Source organism: Rhopalosiphum padi, chromosome 3, assembly GCF_020882245.1.
Source record: "Rhopalosiphum padi isolate XX-2018 chromosome 3, ASM2088224v1, whole genome shotgun sequence".
Lineage (NCBI taxonomy): Eukaryota > Metazoa > Arthropoda > Insecta > Hemiptera > Aphididae > Rhopalosiphum > Rhopalosiphum padi.
The window spans coordinates 66,546,724-66,565,192 of record NC_083599.1 but is presented as its reverse complement, the minus strand read 5'-3'; the positions used below and the strand labels follow the sequence as shown (position 1 = coordinate 66,565,192).

General features: G+C 28.8%; 3 protein-coding genes across 3 annotated transcripts; 2 read left to right on the top strand and 1 right to left on the bottom strand.

The window, feature by feature from the left end:
• Positions 1–171: 171 nt before the first annotated feature.
• On the bottom strand, positions 172–6,594 carry LOC132926621 (phospholipase A2 group XV-like). The gene is made up of 7 exons (XM_060990994.1): positions 6,121–6,594; positions 2,086–2,228; positions 1,429–1,660; positions 1,137–1,364; positions 888–1,059; positions 711–830; positions 172–650 (listed from the first exon to the last, which is right to left on the bottom strand). Exons 1-7 carry the CDS (start codon positions 6,200–6,202, stop codon positions 428–430), a joined length of 1,200 nt encoding a protein of 399 aa, XP_060846977.1. The 5' UTR covers positions 6,203–6,594; the 3' UTR covers positions 172–427.
• An 8,845-nt stretch (positions 6,595–15,439) lies between these two features.
• Positions 15,440–16,767, top strand: LOC132925463 (52 kDa repressor of the inhibitor of the protein kinase-like). Its single transcript, XM_060989859.1, has 3 exons — positions 15,440–15,464; positions 16,198–16,577; positions 16,654–16,767. Exons 1-3 carry the CDS (start codon positions 15,440–15,442, stop codon positions 16,765–16,767), a joined length of 519 nt encoding a protein of 172 aa, XP_060845842.1.
• Positions 16,768–17,369: 602 nt separating this feature from the next.
• Positions 17,370–17,846, top strand: LOC132925462 (tigger transposable element-derived protein 3-like). Its single transcript, XM_060989858.1, has one exon. It carries the CDS (start codon positions 17,370–17,372, stop codon positions 17,844–17,846), a length of 477 nt encoding a protein of 158 aa, XP_060845841.1.
• The last annotated feature ends 623 nt before the right edge of the window (positions 17,847–18,469 follow it).

Genomic DNA, 18,469 nt, shown 5'->3' with positions numbered 1-18,469 from the left:
TAACTAATAACCTTTGTACTATATTATTTTGTATTATACATAATCTAACCTTGATACATTATATTTTTAGATTATTTAGTGGTTACATTACTAGATTACTAGCTGTAAAAACAAACGGCAATAAACAGTGAATAATTGAATGATTTTAGGGTTATAATAAATGTAATAAACTTGAAATATGGAGATCAATTTACTAAAAACAAAGATATTGTTTGTTTCAAAGTATTTTAAGGTCTTCAGTAAACAACAAAATGAAATAAAATTTAACATAAATCAAAGGTTTAAAAATATTTGAGTACCCAACTGATATAATATAATAAGATTGTTTATAGTTACTGATTTCCTTAAATATCTATTTAAATGAACACATCAACTATTATTAAATTATTCATTCTAATAATGACTTAAGTTTAAAATAATTAGGTATCTATAGTTTTTCCATGAGCTGTGCGATGTAATCCATTACTCGTTCATCCCTTAAGATTGTCATGTGGTCAGCATTTGGAAATACTTGATGAAAAACTTTTTGTTTTTGCATACTTGACCAATAATTGCAACCTTCAAGGCTTCTGGAATTGACTGTGCCATCACCATTACCATATTGTAATTTTGGATACTTCAACGGAAATTTACCCGGTCCATATATCATTCTAAAACATGACAAATAAATGTTAAAAAAAAATAAAGAATCAATAATAGAACAAACAAACTTTTCAACTGTTGGAATTGTATCACCGTGTAAACAATGGACTTCTACACCAGGTGGTCCAAAATCCATGTATTGTTTAACGTCCAAATACATATTATAGCCAGTTATGTAGTCTATGTCTCTGTAATGATTACAAATATTAATAAAATTATTTTTGTTGCTGTATGATAATACTTACTCAAAAAATGATTTATAGTCTGCCACTGTGAAGTTTTTTGTATCAGTTTCTACTAGTACTTCATCTGACTTCCAAAAATATGGGGATGGTAAAAGCCATGCTAAGCTAGGAGATGTAATTTGTTCAGCTTTTAGAACACTACCACTAAGAACATAAACACCTAGGTCATCACCTGAAAATAAATAATACATATTTACTATAGACATTAAATATTTGTACACTATTTTCTATTTATTTCTTTCAGCATACCTACAGTAAACACTTTCAATGCTTTAACTGCTCCACCCCAAGCGCCAGCTAATGAAACCATTGCTCTGACATATTGATCTTTCCACTCCTGTGTTTGAGCTCGCAAAAATTTTAATGTCATACATCCACCCATGCTATGTACAATGAACACAACTGGTGTATTATTATTTTGTTGGTATGTTTCTTCAGTTAATGTCTTTAGTTTTACAAAAAACTCTGTATTTTCATCTACAAAAAGATGAAATAATTGTCTTAATACGGTAGGAATTTTTTTTTCAATTTTAATTCTTACTAGGGGCTTTTCTAAAATCATAAGGAGCTCCTCGAATAGAAACATCTCGCTCAAGACCAGTGCCAACTAATGTATCGCCAACACTCTTAAAGTAAGCACCAAATGTAGATAAGCTAGGGTCAATGTATTCAACAGCAGAAGAATTTCCCCATCCAGGTACTCTTATATCTACACCTGGAGGGCTGTGAGTAGTATGGGTAACATTGTCATATATCAGTCTCATATTATCTATCTAATAATTAAACAACGTTTATGAGCTATTAACTTAAGAGGACGTAATACCCACATGTGTTGTCTCCGTCTTACACACGTGAGACTTAGTAAATTTACGTTCACCAATTTCAATATTGTGCTGTTAGTTTTGATATTAGAGTGAACTGACCTATTATAAAATTTAAAGGTAAGATTATTATCCAGGGCCCCCCCATGTAGCCTTTTATTGATATTATTATTTTGAGTAAGTTATGATCTTTTTGAAACTGTACATTTTAAAATGATCATAACTATCAGTTCACTCTAATATCAAAACTAATAGCACAATATTGAAACTTGTGAACGAAAATTTGCTATGTCGCACGTGTGTAAGATGAAACAACATATGCGGGTTCTAGTGGTTTTACGTCTTCTTAATATAATTAAATACAATATTTTACTTACCAAGCAGTCTATTACATATGGCACTAACAATTCGAGATTTAACCAAATATTAGAATAATCATTTGTTTTTTTATCACATAAATAATGAACGACACTGGGTTTGTTCAATTTAGCATCAATGCGGCTACCACCATCACCTGGAACTAAAAATAAAAATTTTAATTTTAATAACATAATATTGACTATGTTCTTACACAAATTGTTATCCTTAGGATCTTTTAGCAATGTGGTCAATGTCATTAAGCATCAAATATACCTACTTATGAAATAAATTGTATATTATTTTGTACATGAAGCTGAATGTCAATCGATTATAGATTAGTATGGTATAATAGATTTTTTTAAATATATATATATTGTTTGAAAGTATGACCTTAAAAAAATAATTTCTATTTGTTTTATTAGAAATTATTATTATGAGGATGTTATACCCGTATTGTCTTTGTCTTACATACATACATACAATATGGAAAATTTTTGTTCAACAGAATTAATTTTGTGTTGTTAGCTTTAATATTAGAGTAAATTTATCTATCATAAAATTTAAAGGTATATAATATTATCTAGGAAGTGTCATGTGCTTTTATTGATATTATCATTTTAAAGTGAGTTATGAACATTTTTGAGTTGTAATATTTTACATAGCTATAACTCACTATAAAATTATAACGTCAATACAACAATATGACATGTTCTAAATAATATTCTAACCTCTAAGTTTGATAATAGGTAAATTGTCTCCAATATTAAAGCTAACAACATAAAATGTGTTCAACTGAACTCAAATTTGCTATGATGTATGTTAATAAGACAGATACAACACATGCGAGTATAATGTCCTCTTATACAAACTCACTGGAATGAGAACCACAAAATAACATATGCAGCAGAGTATTCCTAAGTCTAAACAATAATTATAATGGTAATTAAGAAAGTGCTATAAATATGTTTGATTAGATATTCAGTAATAATACAGAATTAACATAAGCCAATTAAAAATGTTAAATTTTACAAATTATTAACTTAAAAAAAATTATATTTATATTTATATTAATTATGTTATGTTATAGTGTGAATAACATAATTTAATGAATTATCTAATTATACAACAATAATTATGTATAATATATTATAACATGCTATGAGCATTATATTATACCAGATTAGCATATTATTTATATTTTATATTAAATTATATTAGTATTATGGGTTTTTAATGTTTAAGTTATTTAGTTATGTTGGGAAAAATGCTTAATAACTGTATTGTTATGCTTGTATAATGGACATTGTCTGATGGGGGGACATCAGTCGTACAATAATTAACCATTTGTCAATTATTTTAAATTAATAATTAAATTATCACAGCTCATAAATAAACAATCTCGTCAAATGTACTTCATTGTGTATTTGAATCCTAATCCAATCAGAACCCAAACTACCAAAACAAAAGCTTTCTTACAGTGAAAATAAACACTACTGAAGAAAGAACATTAGTGTATGGAGACGGACTTAACCATCCCATTCACAACATCTGGTGACAGTGGTAGGATTCAAACCCACACCTTCATAGAGACTAGTGAGATGTTGTGAACGGGATAGTTGAGTCTGTCTCTGTACACTAGTGTTCTTTCTTCCATTGCAAAAAAGCTTTTATTATGGTAGTTTAGATTCTGATTGGATTAGGATTTAATAGAACACACAATGAAGTACTTTTGACAAGATTGTTTATTTATAAGCTGTGATAATTTAATTATTAATTTAAAATTGACAATTGATAATTACTCTACATTTAGTTAATCGTACAACTGATGTCCCCCTAACGGTTAATGTACATCATATAAGCATAGATGCTTATAAGCATTTGTACCCACTTAACTAATGGACTTAAATATTAAAAAACCAATATGCTAATATAATATAATATAAAATATAATTAATATGCTAATCTAGTGTAATATAATATGGTGCTCATAACAAACAGTATACATTCATATGGAGAAAAAATATTTATTATATTTAAACTAGTTATTTAATACAATGTTTAGTTACAATATTACATAATTTTAATTTGATTTTTGTTAAAATATAGAATAATTCAAATATGAAAAATGAAAACATATCAAAACTAACTATATTTTTTATAGAGTTAATCATATATTTTTAGCTGAAGTAATGATAATTATATATTATTTATTTGTGTGTGTAGAGCTATTGTGGGATTTAGAATAGCTCAACATTGTTTTTTCTATAAACGCATCATTTTTTTTAAATTTGTATTGCAAGTATACTTTAAAAAACCAGTTCCGAGTGGATTGAGTAGTTTCAGAAGATCTTAATTTTATTGTTACATTTGGAACAGCTTCTACTATCAATACATTTTCAGAACATACCTTAAACTACAATTTGAGTAGTGTTTTTAACACTCATGTAATATAACATGTATGACAAGTAAAAAATAAAAATCACTCGCATTTTTAAAATTTATTTTATCATCAAAATAGCAATATTGTACAATTTAATACATTAACGAGATAGGAAATAAGATGTATAAAATAATAATAAGTTAAAGTATTAATTGCATACATTACTATAAAGTTATTTCATGAGCTACCTGATTCAATACTTTAACTGTATTTTATATACATAGATTGGCCAATCAATAAAAGGTATTTAAAAATCAATAGGTTTGTTCGTTTTAAAAGCTTATGTTAACAATATAGTGTGGTGGAAGTGTTGGGTGTGGATGGTGTGGTGTGTGGTGTGCCAATTCAAAACAAATGTTTCAGGTGTGGGAATTTGATCCAATTGGAAATTAAATACATATGTCGGCATATAGCGAGTGATAAGGAAATATATTTATGATAACTGGCTCCACACCAAAAATCCAATACGACACCTGCACTTTAGTCGGTGTGGATAGTGTACACACTAAACCCACACTATTTCCAAACAAACAGTGTGTACACTCACGCTTTTCAAACAAACGCTTCAGACGCTTCAGTGAACACTATTATTGAAAAAGTGTACACTTTTTGTCAAAACGAACAAAGCTATTATGTACGGGTAAATATTAAAATATTTTTAACTTATTTATCATCAAAGTTTATTGTTATCATTGGTATTCTAAAAAATAATATGAGCTGAGCATTATTAATGTGTTAATATATTATTTTTAAAATATCTATTTTAAATATATTAGATCACTGACCTTTGGCTACAGAATAGACAAAAGATAGACAAAAGTATGTATGTAAACTTGAACTTAGAAAGAAATTGTTTTTATAATATTATATTATTATTCTTTTAATTTTAAAAATTCATTAGATAACTAATAAAAATGTATAGTATAGATTAAAAAATAATAATAATAATTGATCATAATATATTATCATGTAGATAATGAGGAATTGAGTGTTAAGTACATTAATAATGTTATATTATTTATTATGCGAAAAGTGATATGAATACTTAACCTTGATATTAAACACGTTCCTATACAATGATTATACTTAAAATTATAATGTTTTAAATCATGATGTAATGATCATCCAATAAAAACTATTGTCTATTGTGTATTTAATAATAAACAGTTACAGTGGTTAGTTTGTTTACCGATCAATTGCATAATTTATCTAACTATTGTTGAATTTTAAGTGATTAAAATAATATGGTTAGACCACTAGTTGAACAAAGATAAATAATTTAATAAACAATACCTAAAAGGTTTTAGTTAATAGAGAAAACGACCTTCAAATCTCAATGGAAATTCGTTGTGTATAATGATTATTTCAATGAAAATTTGAAAAGCCATAAAACGGTAATCGTAGGGTGTAAAAAAAAACTAAAATGTTTAAAGCAGAAATTAGATGAAAAAAAGAAAATTATCAATAAGACTTGACAAGGACACAAACGTCACAAACCATCAAACGGGACACTGCGATGATTGTGGGGACAGTAAAACGGTGCAGTGAGCACAGGCGCGGGACGGATGGACGCGCAGGGTCGCTGGCGCTCGGTCGGCAGGCCAATACTCACCCAAGACAACCGGATATCTGGCAGATGCGGACGTCGCGGTCAACAGCCACACGACAACGGCCAAGCCGCCGGCGGACCACATCGTTGTGGGTCGGTGTCTGCGGGCGTATCGTTTGGACGCAACGGTGCCCGCCGTTCCCGACTTCAGCGGTCGCACGGCAGTCCCGGGTCACATGCGACACGAGTGACGAACGACTGCGACTGTGCGATCGAGTAGGATCACGGCCGACGATCGCCGCCAAGAGTGCAGCTGGTGGTTGTGCGACTGCTCACGCTATCGCCGTGCGTAATTAAACATACAGTTGTTGTGTTCTTATCGCGCGCGCGCGCGCGTGCTACACGGATACGCGGAGATAGAGCCGATCTGCAGCTGCCGTAATCACTGCTCACCACAGACAAGGACACGCCGCGTAATGATGATAATATCGTATGGTGGCAACGACGGTCGCGGTCGCGCACGAACACGCGTTTAAATCGAAACGCTCGATCAATCGTTTTCCGTGTATCAATTTAATAACAATTCAATAGGTATTATATTGTTATCATTGCGATAATAACGATCACGGTCATCCGGTCGCGGGCAATCGAGACATCGATTTATTCGTTCGATTAATCGTCTCGCCCGGTTACAATAATATTATAGTATTGTAACGATAGTTGAACGGTTTTTCGTTATCGATTTGTAAACAATTAACATTTTGTTTTTATAGTCGATGATAGGTAACAACTAAATTAGTTAAAATTATGGCGTGTCTATACCATGTTTTTTTTTGAGTTTTACTATCGAATTAGTTAAATACGTAGACACTGATGAAAAGTCAAAAACGACTGAGAACGATGTACCAGTTTTATTTTTGAGCGTTTCTCCTTTGTCATCGTAATATCGTAATCGTTGGATGACAATATTGTTGATATTAAACGCTACATGCGATTGTCACTCATGCACGGCAGTGGTTAACAAAAATGAAAGCAATAGTGCAACCACACTACCACAGAATGTGTATAACACTAATATAAACTATATTAACTTATTAAAAGTTCTCACAGGATCATATTGGAATTTTATTTTAACGATTCAGACAAAGATTTGGGACAAATATTAATCCTAATGTACTACAGTTTAAAGTTGCTCTCAAACAAGTATTATTAAAAAATGCAATAAAATGTTAAACTAATGGTAACTTTTGAGTATGATGTTTTTGGGGCACTGCTTGAGTTTAAATGAAATAAAAATAAAGATCACTAGTGAATTAAATATTGAAACTACCTATTGATGAAATTTATCAGGAAACGTTGAAAAAAAGTATCCTACTTAATAATCGTACTAATTCATCCACGAGTGATTAAGCAAAGTATTTTATATTATATACAGTGGCGTGCTCAGGAATTTTTGATATGGGGGGGGGGGATATATGTTAAAAGAATAGACTAGATTTAATTCCATAAAAAACACAAAAACTATATAACTATATAACTATTTTTTTTTAAATTAATTTAATTATAATTAACTACCATAAGATACTTAATTATAATTAAATTAATTTAAAAAAAAAAATTGATAAATGTATTACTTTTTTGAATTAAAATTCATAATTAAATATATTTTCAAATTATGTTCATTAAAATTAAATGTTTTATTACTTAAAATCTGTTTGTATAAAGAAAAAATACGTTCTACTTCTACTACACGTCTACACTAATTATTAGTACATATTAAAAAAACTCAATTATATAAAAAAAATAAACATTTGCTTTACCCAATATAGTAAGATTTAATAGTTTTAAATCCTTTATTATTTTTTTCAATATATACATAAATTTATCTTAAGTTTTTTTTTTTCATTTGAACCAAGAATATTTGTTAAAATATCATCAGTTTTTCTAAACCTATTCATACTTAAAGTAGCTCACTATTCGATTCTTCCAAGTTTGTAAAATTAATGGATAACTAAGATAAGTGTAATTGTACGAATGCTATAAACCACATTTGACTGCATTATATTTTACAATTTGTTTCAGCTTTTCCATACTGAATACTAATGGGGATAATATCGTTTTTTAAACTTTTAATCACAATTAAAAGAATTTCAAAATTACTTGCATAGAAAATTGCAACAATAACCATGTTTTCGACCTTGTAATAATAGGTTCGGGAATCGGGAGATAAAGGTATACCTGGCATTTCTTTTCTGTATTTATTTATTCTTGATGGTATTACTTTTAAGAAAGCTTTTTTTCCTAAAAATAAACGAAATAATTTACATATGTATTTAGATTTTATATATTAAATAATTTATTTATGTAATAATAAATTTAGTTTAGTTAAGTATTTTGTTCATTAAAACACCATATTTAAAAAAAATATCCAAAAACATGAGAAATTGCGAAAAATTGCATTATAAAATTAATAGGTAGAAAATGAGAGAACATAAAGTATATAATTATAATAAAATGTATATATTCTGATGAATATAACTTATAAGCAATGACTTTAAAACAAGTAACAATTCTAATATCTAATAATTTGTTTTCCAAAAGTCAGCAAAAAAAGTCAATGGGGGGATATAAGTTATATATAGTAAATATTATATCATATCGACTATCCAGTTCAAGACTGCAACAACTCAAAAAACAACTTTTTTCAGGAGAGCGATTTGAAAAATCAATAAATGTTTGGTCAAATATAAAACATTAAATAAATTAGCTAGGAATACAATTTTTGGTACACACATAGGACTTTAATTAATGTTTCCATTGTTACTAATATTATATAAATCCATGAATTATGTTAATAAGATATGACCACATGTTGCAGTTTTGAATTGAAAATTTTTTAAAATAAGGCAGTATGATAAAATGTTGCGCTATTGAATTGAAACATAAACTTATGTTATTAGTTATAATACTTTTCACAAAGAAAATAAACCAAACAAAACTCTTTTATTTAATAAAAACAACTTTAAAAAACTTCTGTATATACTTATTACTTACAAGTTAATAACAAAATAAAATAAACTAAAAAGAATAATATTTTTTAACAACTTGTTATTACCATTAATATTATTTAGGTTTATGAGATCTAATTTTATATTATTTCAAGTATTTAAAAATATCTTAAAAGTAAGTTATAAATATGATAATTTGATTAAAATTATGGTAGTAAATATTTTTACAGATACTTAAACTAAGTATTTAGGTTTCACTATCAGTATCAACAATTCTTTTTGAATTTTTTGAATCCACTTCTAATTGTTGATAAAATGCTGAATGGTTTGTGTCTATGGGTGCTAACCATATTAATTACTTCATTTTGTGGGTGTTTATGGTTAAATAAAAAATATTCTGCTGTTGTTATTGCATTTACATGATACTGATGGCTATTATGAACTGCCAATTCACCTGTTTTACCCGATATCTTTGCATATTTGACTAAAGGAATAGCAACTAATTTTTGTAAAACCACGTTATTACATTTTCCTCCTTTGTCAGCAAATAGAACACAATATTTACAATAAAAACCATTTTTTTTGGGAGAATACACTCGCCATTTGTACGTTTCAAAATAAGTTTTATTCAAGTATCTCTTTTCTTCTTTACCTTTCTTTATGTGTGTACTAAATGGGTATATAAAATTGTTCGCAGGTATGTTAGAAAGCTCTAATATTTTAGTTTTATTATAATCTGATATTTGAGCACCTTTTTCTTAGACATAATCACCAATATCATTACTAAACTCAATGTCATCACATATTCTTAGTGGCAAAACGGGCTCAGTAGTAGCAGATAATAATGCAGGTGGATTAGGATGTTTCAGTTTTTTTTGTTTCTCTGAAAATATAGGTTTTTTTTTAATAAAATCCAGTGGCGCCGAGTACGTACTTATAGCACAAAATGCTTGTAGTTTGATGTTTATATTCTTTCTATTAAAAAGCAAGCTATTTTAATATACATATAAAAATATAAATAAGAACAAATATTGTTGATTTAATGAAAAATGTTATTTAGTTATTTTACTGTAAATTTGTATTTTGAAATTTAAACATTCAATCATTTAGTGTTTTAACTTAATTTATGATTATTTAAATTAAGATGTAAAACAATATTCCAAGTGTGTGACTAGACGTAAATAGTACTTGCTAAAATCCACAATATAATGAATATTCTTGGTCTGCTAAAAATGTACAGTTTCTCCTCGAATCATTTTTTCATTAAGTATTAATAGTATTATTAGGTAATTCTTATAATTTAAAAAATATTGATCATAAAGTTGTAAAAACTATTGTGTGTAATTGTTATATTCTGTGGTAATCTATTGTTAAAATTATCATTTTTTTAAACTATTTATAGGCATTTGTAATTTTCGATTTTTTTTCTTGATATTCCGATTAAAAGATGTTGACTTTTCAAAAAATCTTTAAAATTTAATACAAGGTTTATTATAAGTTGTACTTATCGTAGTAAAAAAAAAAATTAAAAATCGTTAGTCACAATTTTTGTTTATAAGCATTTAAAGTTCAAATATTTACGAAATATATTCAAACCGCGAAAATTTGCAAGGAATTTTGAAGTTGAAAATTCATAAAATTTTCGTGATTTATACCTAAGATTAAAAAACCTAATACAATATTATCCATAAGTTTTTTTTCAAGTAAGTGTAAAAAAAAATTCCAGCGTCAATATAGAACACATTTTATGAGAGTATGAAATTTAATTTTTTACGCGTAAAATAACGATATATTACAATTTAAATATAGCCATATAAGTAATAATATAATATATCCTAATAATTATCATTGACTGATAAATCATCTCCGTTCAGAATAATATTTTTGATGGTGTCTAGGTAGGGGTGGGTGGGTGGTTAAAATTTGTGTATGCACCACCTATTAAAAAGTAGTTCGGCGCCACCAGTGGCGTATTTATGGGGGGGGGGGGGGTGCTGGGGGTTTCCACCCCTCCCCCCCCAAAGAATTATTGAATGAGTCTGGAGACCTTCAATTTTAAATATATCAATAATATAATAATAATTATAGTAAATTATAATAATAAAGAAAAAAAATGTAACATTTAATTGAGTGTTCAATTTTATTTATTTATTATTATATAAAACTATTTAGTTTAAAACTTTTAATAAAACCAGTGTACAATAATATTAGGGTTTGCGGCTATGAAAAGTTGAAATACAGGCAAATTATAAAGAAAAAATATTACTAAATACTAATCATTTTTATTATTATTAGGCCCGCTCGGATCACACTATGTATTTTATCGGTTGTATACGTTTCCGTAAATCGGTCTGTCTGGCCCCGATAACGCGTTTTATATTATATTATTATAGATGTTACAGATTTTATCTGTGTATTATTATGTTATTCGTGACGAATGAGTGACACACAACGTGTGGTCTTATTTTGATTTTATATTTGGTAGTTAATACTTACGGTTACGAGTTCGGAGTTATACAGTGAAATAGAGCCATTAAAAAAAAAAATAAAGACTAGATTCTTATTTTACGAAGTCAAACGAAACCAAAGTAAGTATTACTTTGAATTATATTTAAATTATTTATTACCTACGTAATACGAATTAATTTAATCGGTATATTAAATTCAAAATTGTATATAATATTATTATATTAATGAATTACAATTTACAAATATTATACCACAAAAAATTATTATTATACTACTATTATATTATTTTATGTACTATAAACGTATTACGTAGTTAATAGTTTTAACAATTTTCAATTTATTATATCGATTAGGAAGAAGTTATACGACTACGGCGAGCATACACCAATAAAATTATTTTAGTCTTTTTCTTTTTTTTTTGCTAGAAAACTGTAATATTCGCTGGTCTATTGTCATAATATAATATTTTTATCATTGACTCCTCATATAAATATTTTAATAATTTGTAATATGACGATATTAGGTACACTAAAACTACACTACTTACTATGGTATTACTATTACACTTTATACTAACGTCTAAAATGTTTTGTGCTCCATTTTCACTAAATTTCACAAGTCACTGTTGAATACGAATATATAATTTAATTTATAATATTCTTGTAGTAGTACATATTATATTAAAATAATTATTATAAATCATTATAACAGGAACAAGTAACTCAAAATGATAGTGTAGCAAAAGAAATAATTTCTGTTGTGGTTCCAGCCGAGGTTACTGATGCTAATAATTTCAGTTCAAATGACATTGCATTTTTTATCAATAAAAGTTTACAGCCTACTGAAATTAATGATATATTAACGAATCTTTGGAAACCTGATTCAACATTTGTATTTCCAATAAGTAAAAATTATGATAAAAATAAAAAAGGACAAACAATTAGATTTCAATATAATTGGCTATTACGGTGGTCTTGGCTAGTTTATTCATATAAGGAAGATGGAGCTTATTGTAAGGTATGTGTTGCCTTTTCCAAATGTGGTGCTGGTGTTAATAACCAAAGTCTTGGGGCTTTGACTAAATACAAATTTGACAATTGGAAACACGCAACGGAGACATTTAAAAAACATTCTCTTTTACAATATCATTTAAAATGTATAATGGACGCTGATAATTTTATTAAAACAAGGAACAATCCTTCTGAAGTTATTATAAACATTTTAGATTCATCGAGAGCGAAACAAGTAATAGAAAACCGGATAAATATTAAACCAATTATTGAAGCTATAGCGGTGTGCGGAAAACAAGACCTACCTCTTAGGGGTCATAGAGATTCCGGTCACTTGGTTGTAGAAAACTCTGAAAATACTAACGAAGGAAATTTTCGTGAATTATTACGATATAGAGCACTTGGTGATACTCATCTTAAAAATATTTTAGAAGGTCCAGGACTACGTAATAAGTATATTAGTTCCATAAGTCAGAATGCCATAATTGATTCTTTTAACAATGTATTACTTAGAAAAATTGTATCTCGAGTAAATAAAGCTAAATGCTTTACTATTTTAGCAGATGAAACTGCAGATATTTCGGGTATCGAACAAGTTTCATTATCTGCTAGATATGTTGATTTAGAAAAAATGATTATTCGTGAAGATTTTTTACAATTTGTCCCTACTTCCGATTTAACTGGAAAAGGATTAGAAAAATTAATTTTAGACAATTTAAATCTTTTTGGTATTGAAACAGCATTTATGCGTGGCCAAGGCTACGATGGCGCAGCGACAATGTCAGGGAAGTTTAATGGTGTTAAAGCATACATTAATCAATCACATCCGTTGGCAATGTTTGTTCACTGTGCTGCACATTCGTTTAATTTAGTGGTATCAAAGTCATGTTCAATTCAATCTATAAGAAATTGCTTCGGAACCGTCGAAAAAGCTCATAATTTTTTTGTATATCCAAAACGGAAAAACATATTATCACAATATATTGATTCATCTGAACAAGAAATTCATGCAAAATCATTAAAACGTAGCTGTGCAACGCGTTGGATTGAACGATTTTATTCTATTCACGATTTTATAGAACTATAGATTGTGTTATCGAATCGGATACACGTCAATTGATCGTAAACAATTTACCGCACGACAATTTACCGCAAATTATTGATCGCAAGCCAATTGATCGCAATTGCAATTTACCGTACATCAATTGATCGAAAAATAACATTTTCAGTAATATAAAAATATTTTGAATATATATTTAATTTTAATAAATTTGGCACAATTCTGGTTACATGTATGGTTAAAAATATATTTTTCGTCTTAGATTAAAAATGTTTAAAAAATATTGTTCAGTATATATATATAGTATTATAAATCATCAAGGTAGGTACATAATAATGAAAAACACTAAATATTAAATTTGCAATTGAAAATTGTATGCAATGCCACGAAGATAGTCTTCAATATTTGTATTATTGTTATAAGTGGTACAAATTTTTTTTATTTTAGCTGCTCTATCTCGGTAAATTTTTTTTTTGGGTGGCTCGTTGCCCCCAACATATTGTTCGATTTTGAATCTGTTAATGCTCTCTTCTTTTTTTAATGCATCTATAAATCGCCAAATTGAAGGATGTATACTATTTATAAGTGATGTGAAACAATTGTGCCACCCTTCTATAGCATTATTTGTGGTAGCCAAATCTTGAATTACTCTCGAAAAACAGTTCCATAATGTGATTGCATACTTTGGCGGCTTTCTTTTTCCTCTCCTGTCTAATTTTCCTACCCATGTATTTTCGAAATAATCCAACAGCGGTGCCAGTAGATCTTCATTATCTGTGTAATAATTTGTAACTAGTAATGCATTATAACATTTTATTACATCTACTTCTGGAATAAAAGCTAATGCTGGTAGCATTCGAATTCGTAATGAAAACTCTGGATCATTTCGATAAGTTGTCTGTAGGCCCAATTCTTGGACATGACGCCAAATGCATTGCGACATATGAAAGAAACAACCTTTTACCTCGGTATTACAAAACTCCGTTTCGATTGCATTTAAAGCTGCTCTTTCATAATCTATCATAATACTTTTTGGATTTAAATTTGACTTCAGTGATTTTAAAATTTCAAACATGTGACGGTAAGTTTTTTCTTTTTTATCTGGCAGTAATACATAAACACTAGGAATAACGTTGGAATAACATACCCCGTGTATAGTATATAACTGAGCAAAAATGGGAGGTGCCACTGAAAATGTACCGTCACAAAACCAATTATTACATTCACTCATAAAATCTAAATTTTGTTGAGTTGTAAATATTAAAATACGTGATTCAGTAGGACCGCTATCGAATTTTAAAAATAATTCACCACTGGAGTTATATTTATATTTATCTGGTATAATAAATTCAAAATTACTTGGATTAGCTGGTGCAGCTTCCTCCTTTTGGCGTACACGTTGAATTGTCCTTTTCAATGTATTAACACTTGACATTTCTGCGGAAACTGCACTTGTCACCTAATTTAGTTTAATTTGAATAATTAATTATTTTTTCCATTTCTATATGTAACTAAAATATGAATTACCTGCATAACTGCATTTCCTAAAACTGAATGTGTGCTGAGAGTTGTTTGTGATGCATTTTTCTTTAAAGTTGAAATAACTTTTTTCGCTTCGATTTTTGCTGCATTTGGAACGTGATTGTTATGTTCAATACATTTAGTTATTTTGTCGTCTACTACGTGTAAACGACCTTTACAATGAATTTTTTTGTATTCAGAACATTTCCAGTATGTTTTATTGTCATGTTCTCGTTCTTTTACGTGTAAAAAACCTTGATAAATAAGCATATACTTATTTTTTTCGCTTAATACGTACTCTAAAGCCATATTCTATGTACAGTACTTCAGCTAGACGAAGTTATTAGTATATACCGATTGACGATTGTGTCAGTACTGATATATTTTCATAGTGTTTCATGGTGATCTATATTCTATACGACTTAAGGAAAAATACGGACTGATAAAATAGGGTACGAATATAATGTTAGATAAGACTTGATCGTTAACGATCGAATAAAGTTACGAAAAAATAATATTGGCCTTAAAATAACTCTGAAATAACCTATATAGTTTGCGATCAATTATCGTGCGGTAAATTGCAATTGCAATCAATTGGTTTGCGATCAATTGTTTACGGTCAATTGTCGCGCGGTAAATTGTTTACGATAAATTGACGGTACACCTATCGAATCATTAGAAGTAATAAGTCTTTGGGACAATACTGAAACATCTTCTCAAGCAAATAATTTAAAAAATGCAATTTTGCAATCGGATTTTCTTGTATCTCTATTAGTAGTGTCTAAAATATTTTCGCTTGCATTGCCGTTGTCAAAAAATTTTCAAAAAAAAAAAATTGTTTTGAGAAAGGCTATAACTTTAGCAGAAGATACACTAAAAGAATTAGAACTTCTTCGAAATAATGCTGAAAATGAATTTAATAATATTTTTTAAGATGCTTCTATACTAGCTAAAAAGTTTGATATTCAGATATTTTTACCAAGATTAACAAAATTGCAAAAAAATAGAACAAATATTCAATCAAACACACCAGAAGATTATTTCAGAATTTCGATTTTTATACCGTTTTTAGACATATTTATATCTGAAATAAAGTGTAGATTTATTGATCATAAAACTACACTATCAGGTTTTTGTAGTTTATTCTCAGAAATTACTACTTCCAGTATTAAAGACTTTTATGAATTAATTCATATTTATGATAAAGATTTAATTGATCATAACAAAGACGTTCTAATTTCGGAGTTAAAACTTTGGATTCGAAAAATTAATTCACTTCCTACAATACCTAAAAACGCAATGGAAGCTCTTTCGATATGCAATGATATGTACCCAAATATTTTCAAGTTTCTACAAATTCTGGCCACATTGCCTGTTTCTACTGCCACAGCCGAAAGACCTTTCTCGACATTAAAACGAATAAAAACATACTTACGGAACTCAATGTCTGAGGTAAATAATCTTCGTTTTCCCGAAAAATATAATTCTTAATTAAACGTTCTAAATCTTGAATTGCATTTTGTTTCAGAAAAGACTTAATGGCCTTGCCATGTTATCGATTCACCGAGATTTAGATTGTCAGACCGATGAAATTATTGATGAATTGGCAAAGAAAAAAAGAAAACTAGATTTTATAATATAATTTGTGATTTTTAATTTTAATTCTAAAATAACCATAGTTAATATAAAAATAGGTTGAATTGAGTTTAAGTATTTTATACCTTCTAATTTATAAATTATTTCATTATGATATGACACCCCCCCTAAAAAAAAATTGTAAATACGCCACTGGGCGCCACTGATAAAATCAGCTGAATATAAATTATAATATTTAGACGTTTAGTTCATCACTATCACTTTTACCTTTGACAGGAATCGGCTCTTTTTGCAACCATTGAGCAAAAGTTACCGATCGTTTACTCATTTTAAAAAATTAAAAAAACAATTTACAATTTTACTACAGTGAAACCTCCACTAACGGACACCTCCCAATAGCGGACGTTTTTTGGGGAACGGGGATATTTTCACTACTTTTCAATAGGAAAACCTCCGAATAACGGACATTATATTACTAGGGAATTTTTAAAATAATGGTAAATCCCTAATCATTATTTGAAAATAATACGTATTCACATTCTTATGCACTCTCGTAATAATGTATAATCGTAATAATTACGATAACAAACTCGTTATGGGACGATACGATTACGACAAATTCGGTTATCGGTGAAGTAATTATGTGTTATGACAAAAGTATGTCAGTTAGTGACGGTTTTCAACGCGATGACTACGTTAAAACGAAAGCGGTTGTCGCTTCGGGAAAAAGTTGACATTTTAGATTACCGTAAAAATAACGGAAACGTAGGAATTCGTGCACTCGCAGAAAAGTTTCAAGTTGGAAAAACACAGATCGCGGATATTGTGTCTAACTCAGAAGAAATTTATAAAGCGTGGGTTGAAAATGGAAATGAAGAACGAAAATTAACGAAATTAAGAAAATGTGAAGGCAATGTGATTGATAAAGAACTTTTGGTCTGGTTTAGCAAAACTCGAGAAAAAAATTTGCCAGTTTCCGGACCAACAATACAGGAAAAGGGTAAACAACTTGCTGAAGTTTACGGATTAAACGACTTTAAAGCTTCAAACGGGTGGCTGGAAAAATTTCGAAAAAGGCATAACATTTCGTTTAAATCTATCTGTGGAGAAAACTTTAGCTGTTGATAGAATAGCTGTTGATGACTGGAAGAAAAAATTGCCAAACATAATCGATAAATATGAAAAGCGAGACATCTTCAATGCCGACGAGACTGGACTTTTTTTTAGAGTTCTACCTAATAAAACTATGGCATTTAAAAATGAAACGTGCAGTGGTGGAAAAGTTTCAAAAGAACGGTTGACTGTGCTATTGTGCTGTAATATAATAGGTGAGTTTGAACGTCCTCTCGTCATAGGTAAGGCAAAACGACCGCGAGCTTTCAAAAAATTAGACGTAAATAAATTTCCCGTTGACTGGTGTTGGAATAAAAAAGCCTGGATGACGACACAGATTATGACAGACTGGCTCATGAAATTCGATAAACAAATGATTAAAAGTCAAAGAAAAGTACTACGTTAGCCCAAGTTTTAATTTCATTAAACAAATTAAAAGAGTATTTTCCTTACTAATAATTAATCTATTACTTTGAGGTAAAAGTCCCAATAAAAAGTTAAATATTTGAAAAGTTGTGCCAGTTAAGTCTTTTAATGAATTTTCTGACTTGATTGAATCATATCCATGAAATGCAATTTTAGAAAAACAAAATGTTGATTGTTCAAAATCTAACCCACAAGATTTTTCAACCATT

What these genes read in the sequence shown, in the direction of transcription:
- LOC132926621 (XM_060990994.1), bottom strand. Translation starts at nt 6,202, where the DNA reads ATGTGGTCCGCCGGCGGCTTGGCCGTTGTCGTGTGGCTGTTGACCGCG. An exon ending in TGATTTTAGAAAAGCCCCTA is followed by an intron (nt 1,365 to 1,428) that starts GTAAGAATTAAA and finishes ATCTTTTTGTAG; the next exon opens with ATGAAAATACAGAGTTTTTT. An exon ending in ACAATTCCAACAGTTGAAAA is followed by an intron (nt 651 to 710) that starts GTTTGTTTGTTC and finishes GTCATGTTTTAG; the next exon opens with AATGATATATGGACCGGGTA.
- LOC132925463 (XM_060989859.1), top strand. Translation starts at nt 15,440, where the DNA reads ATGTACAGTACTTCAGCTAGACGAA. An exon ending in CAGTACTTCAGCTAGACGAA is followed by an intron (nt 15,465 to 16,197) that starts GTTATTAGTATA and finishes TACCGTTTTTAG; the next exon opens with ACATATTTATATCTGAAATA. An exon ending in TACGGAACTCAATGTCTGAG is followed by an intron (nt 16,578 to 16,653) that starts GTAAATAATCTT and finishes ATTTTGTTTCAG; the next exon opens with AAAAGACTTAATGGCCTTGC.
- LOC132925462 (XM_060989858.1), top strand. Translation starts at nt 17,370, where the DNA reads ATGACAAAAGTATGTCAGTTAGTGACGGTTTTCAACGCGATGACTACG.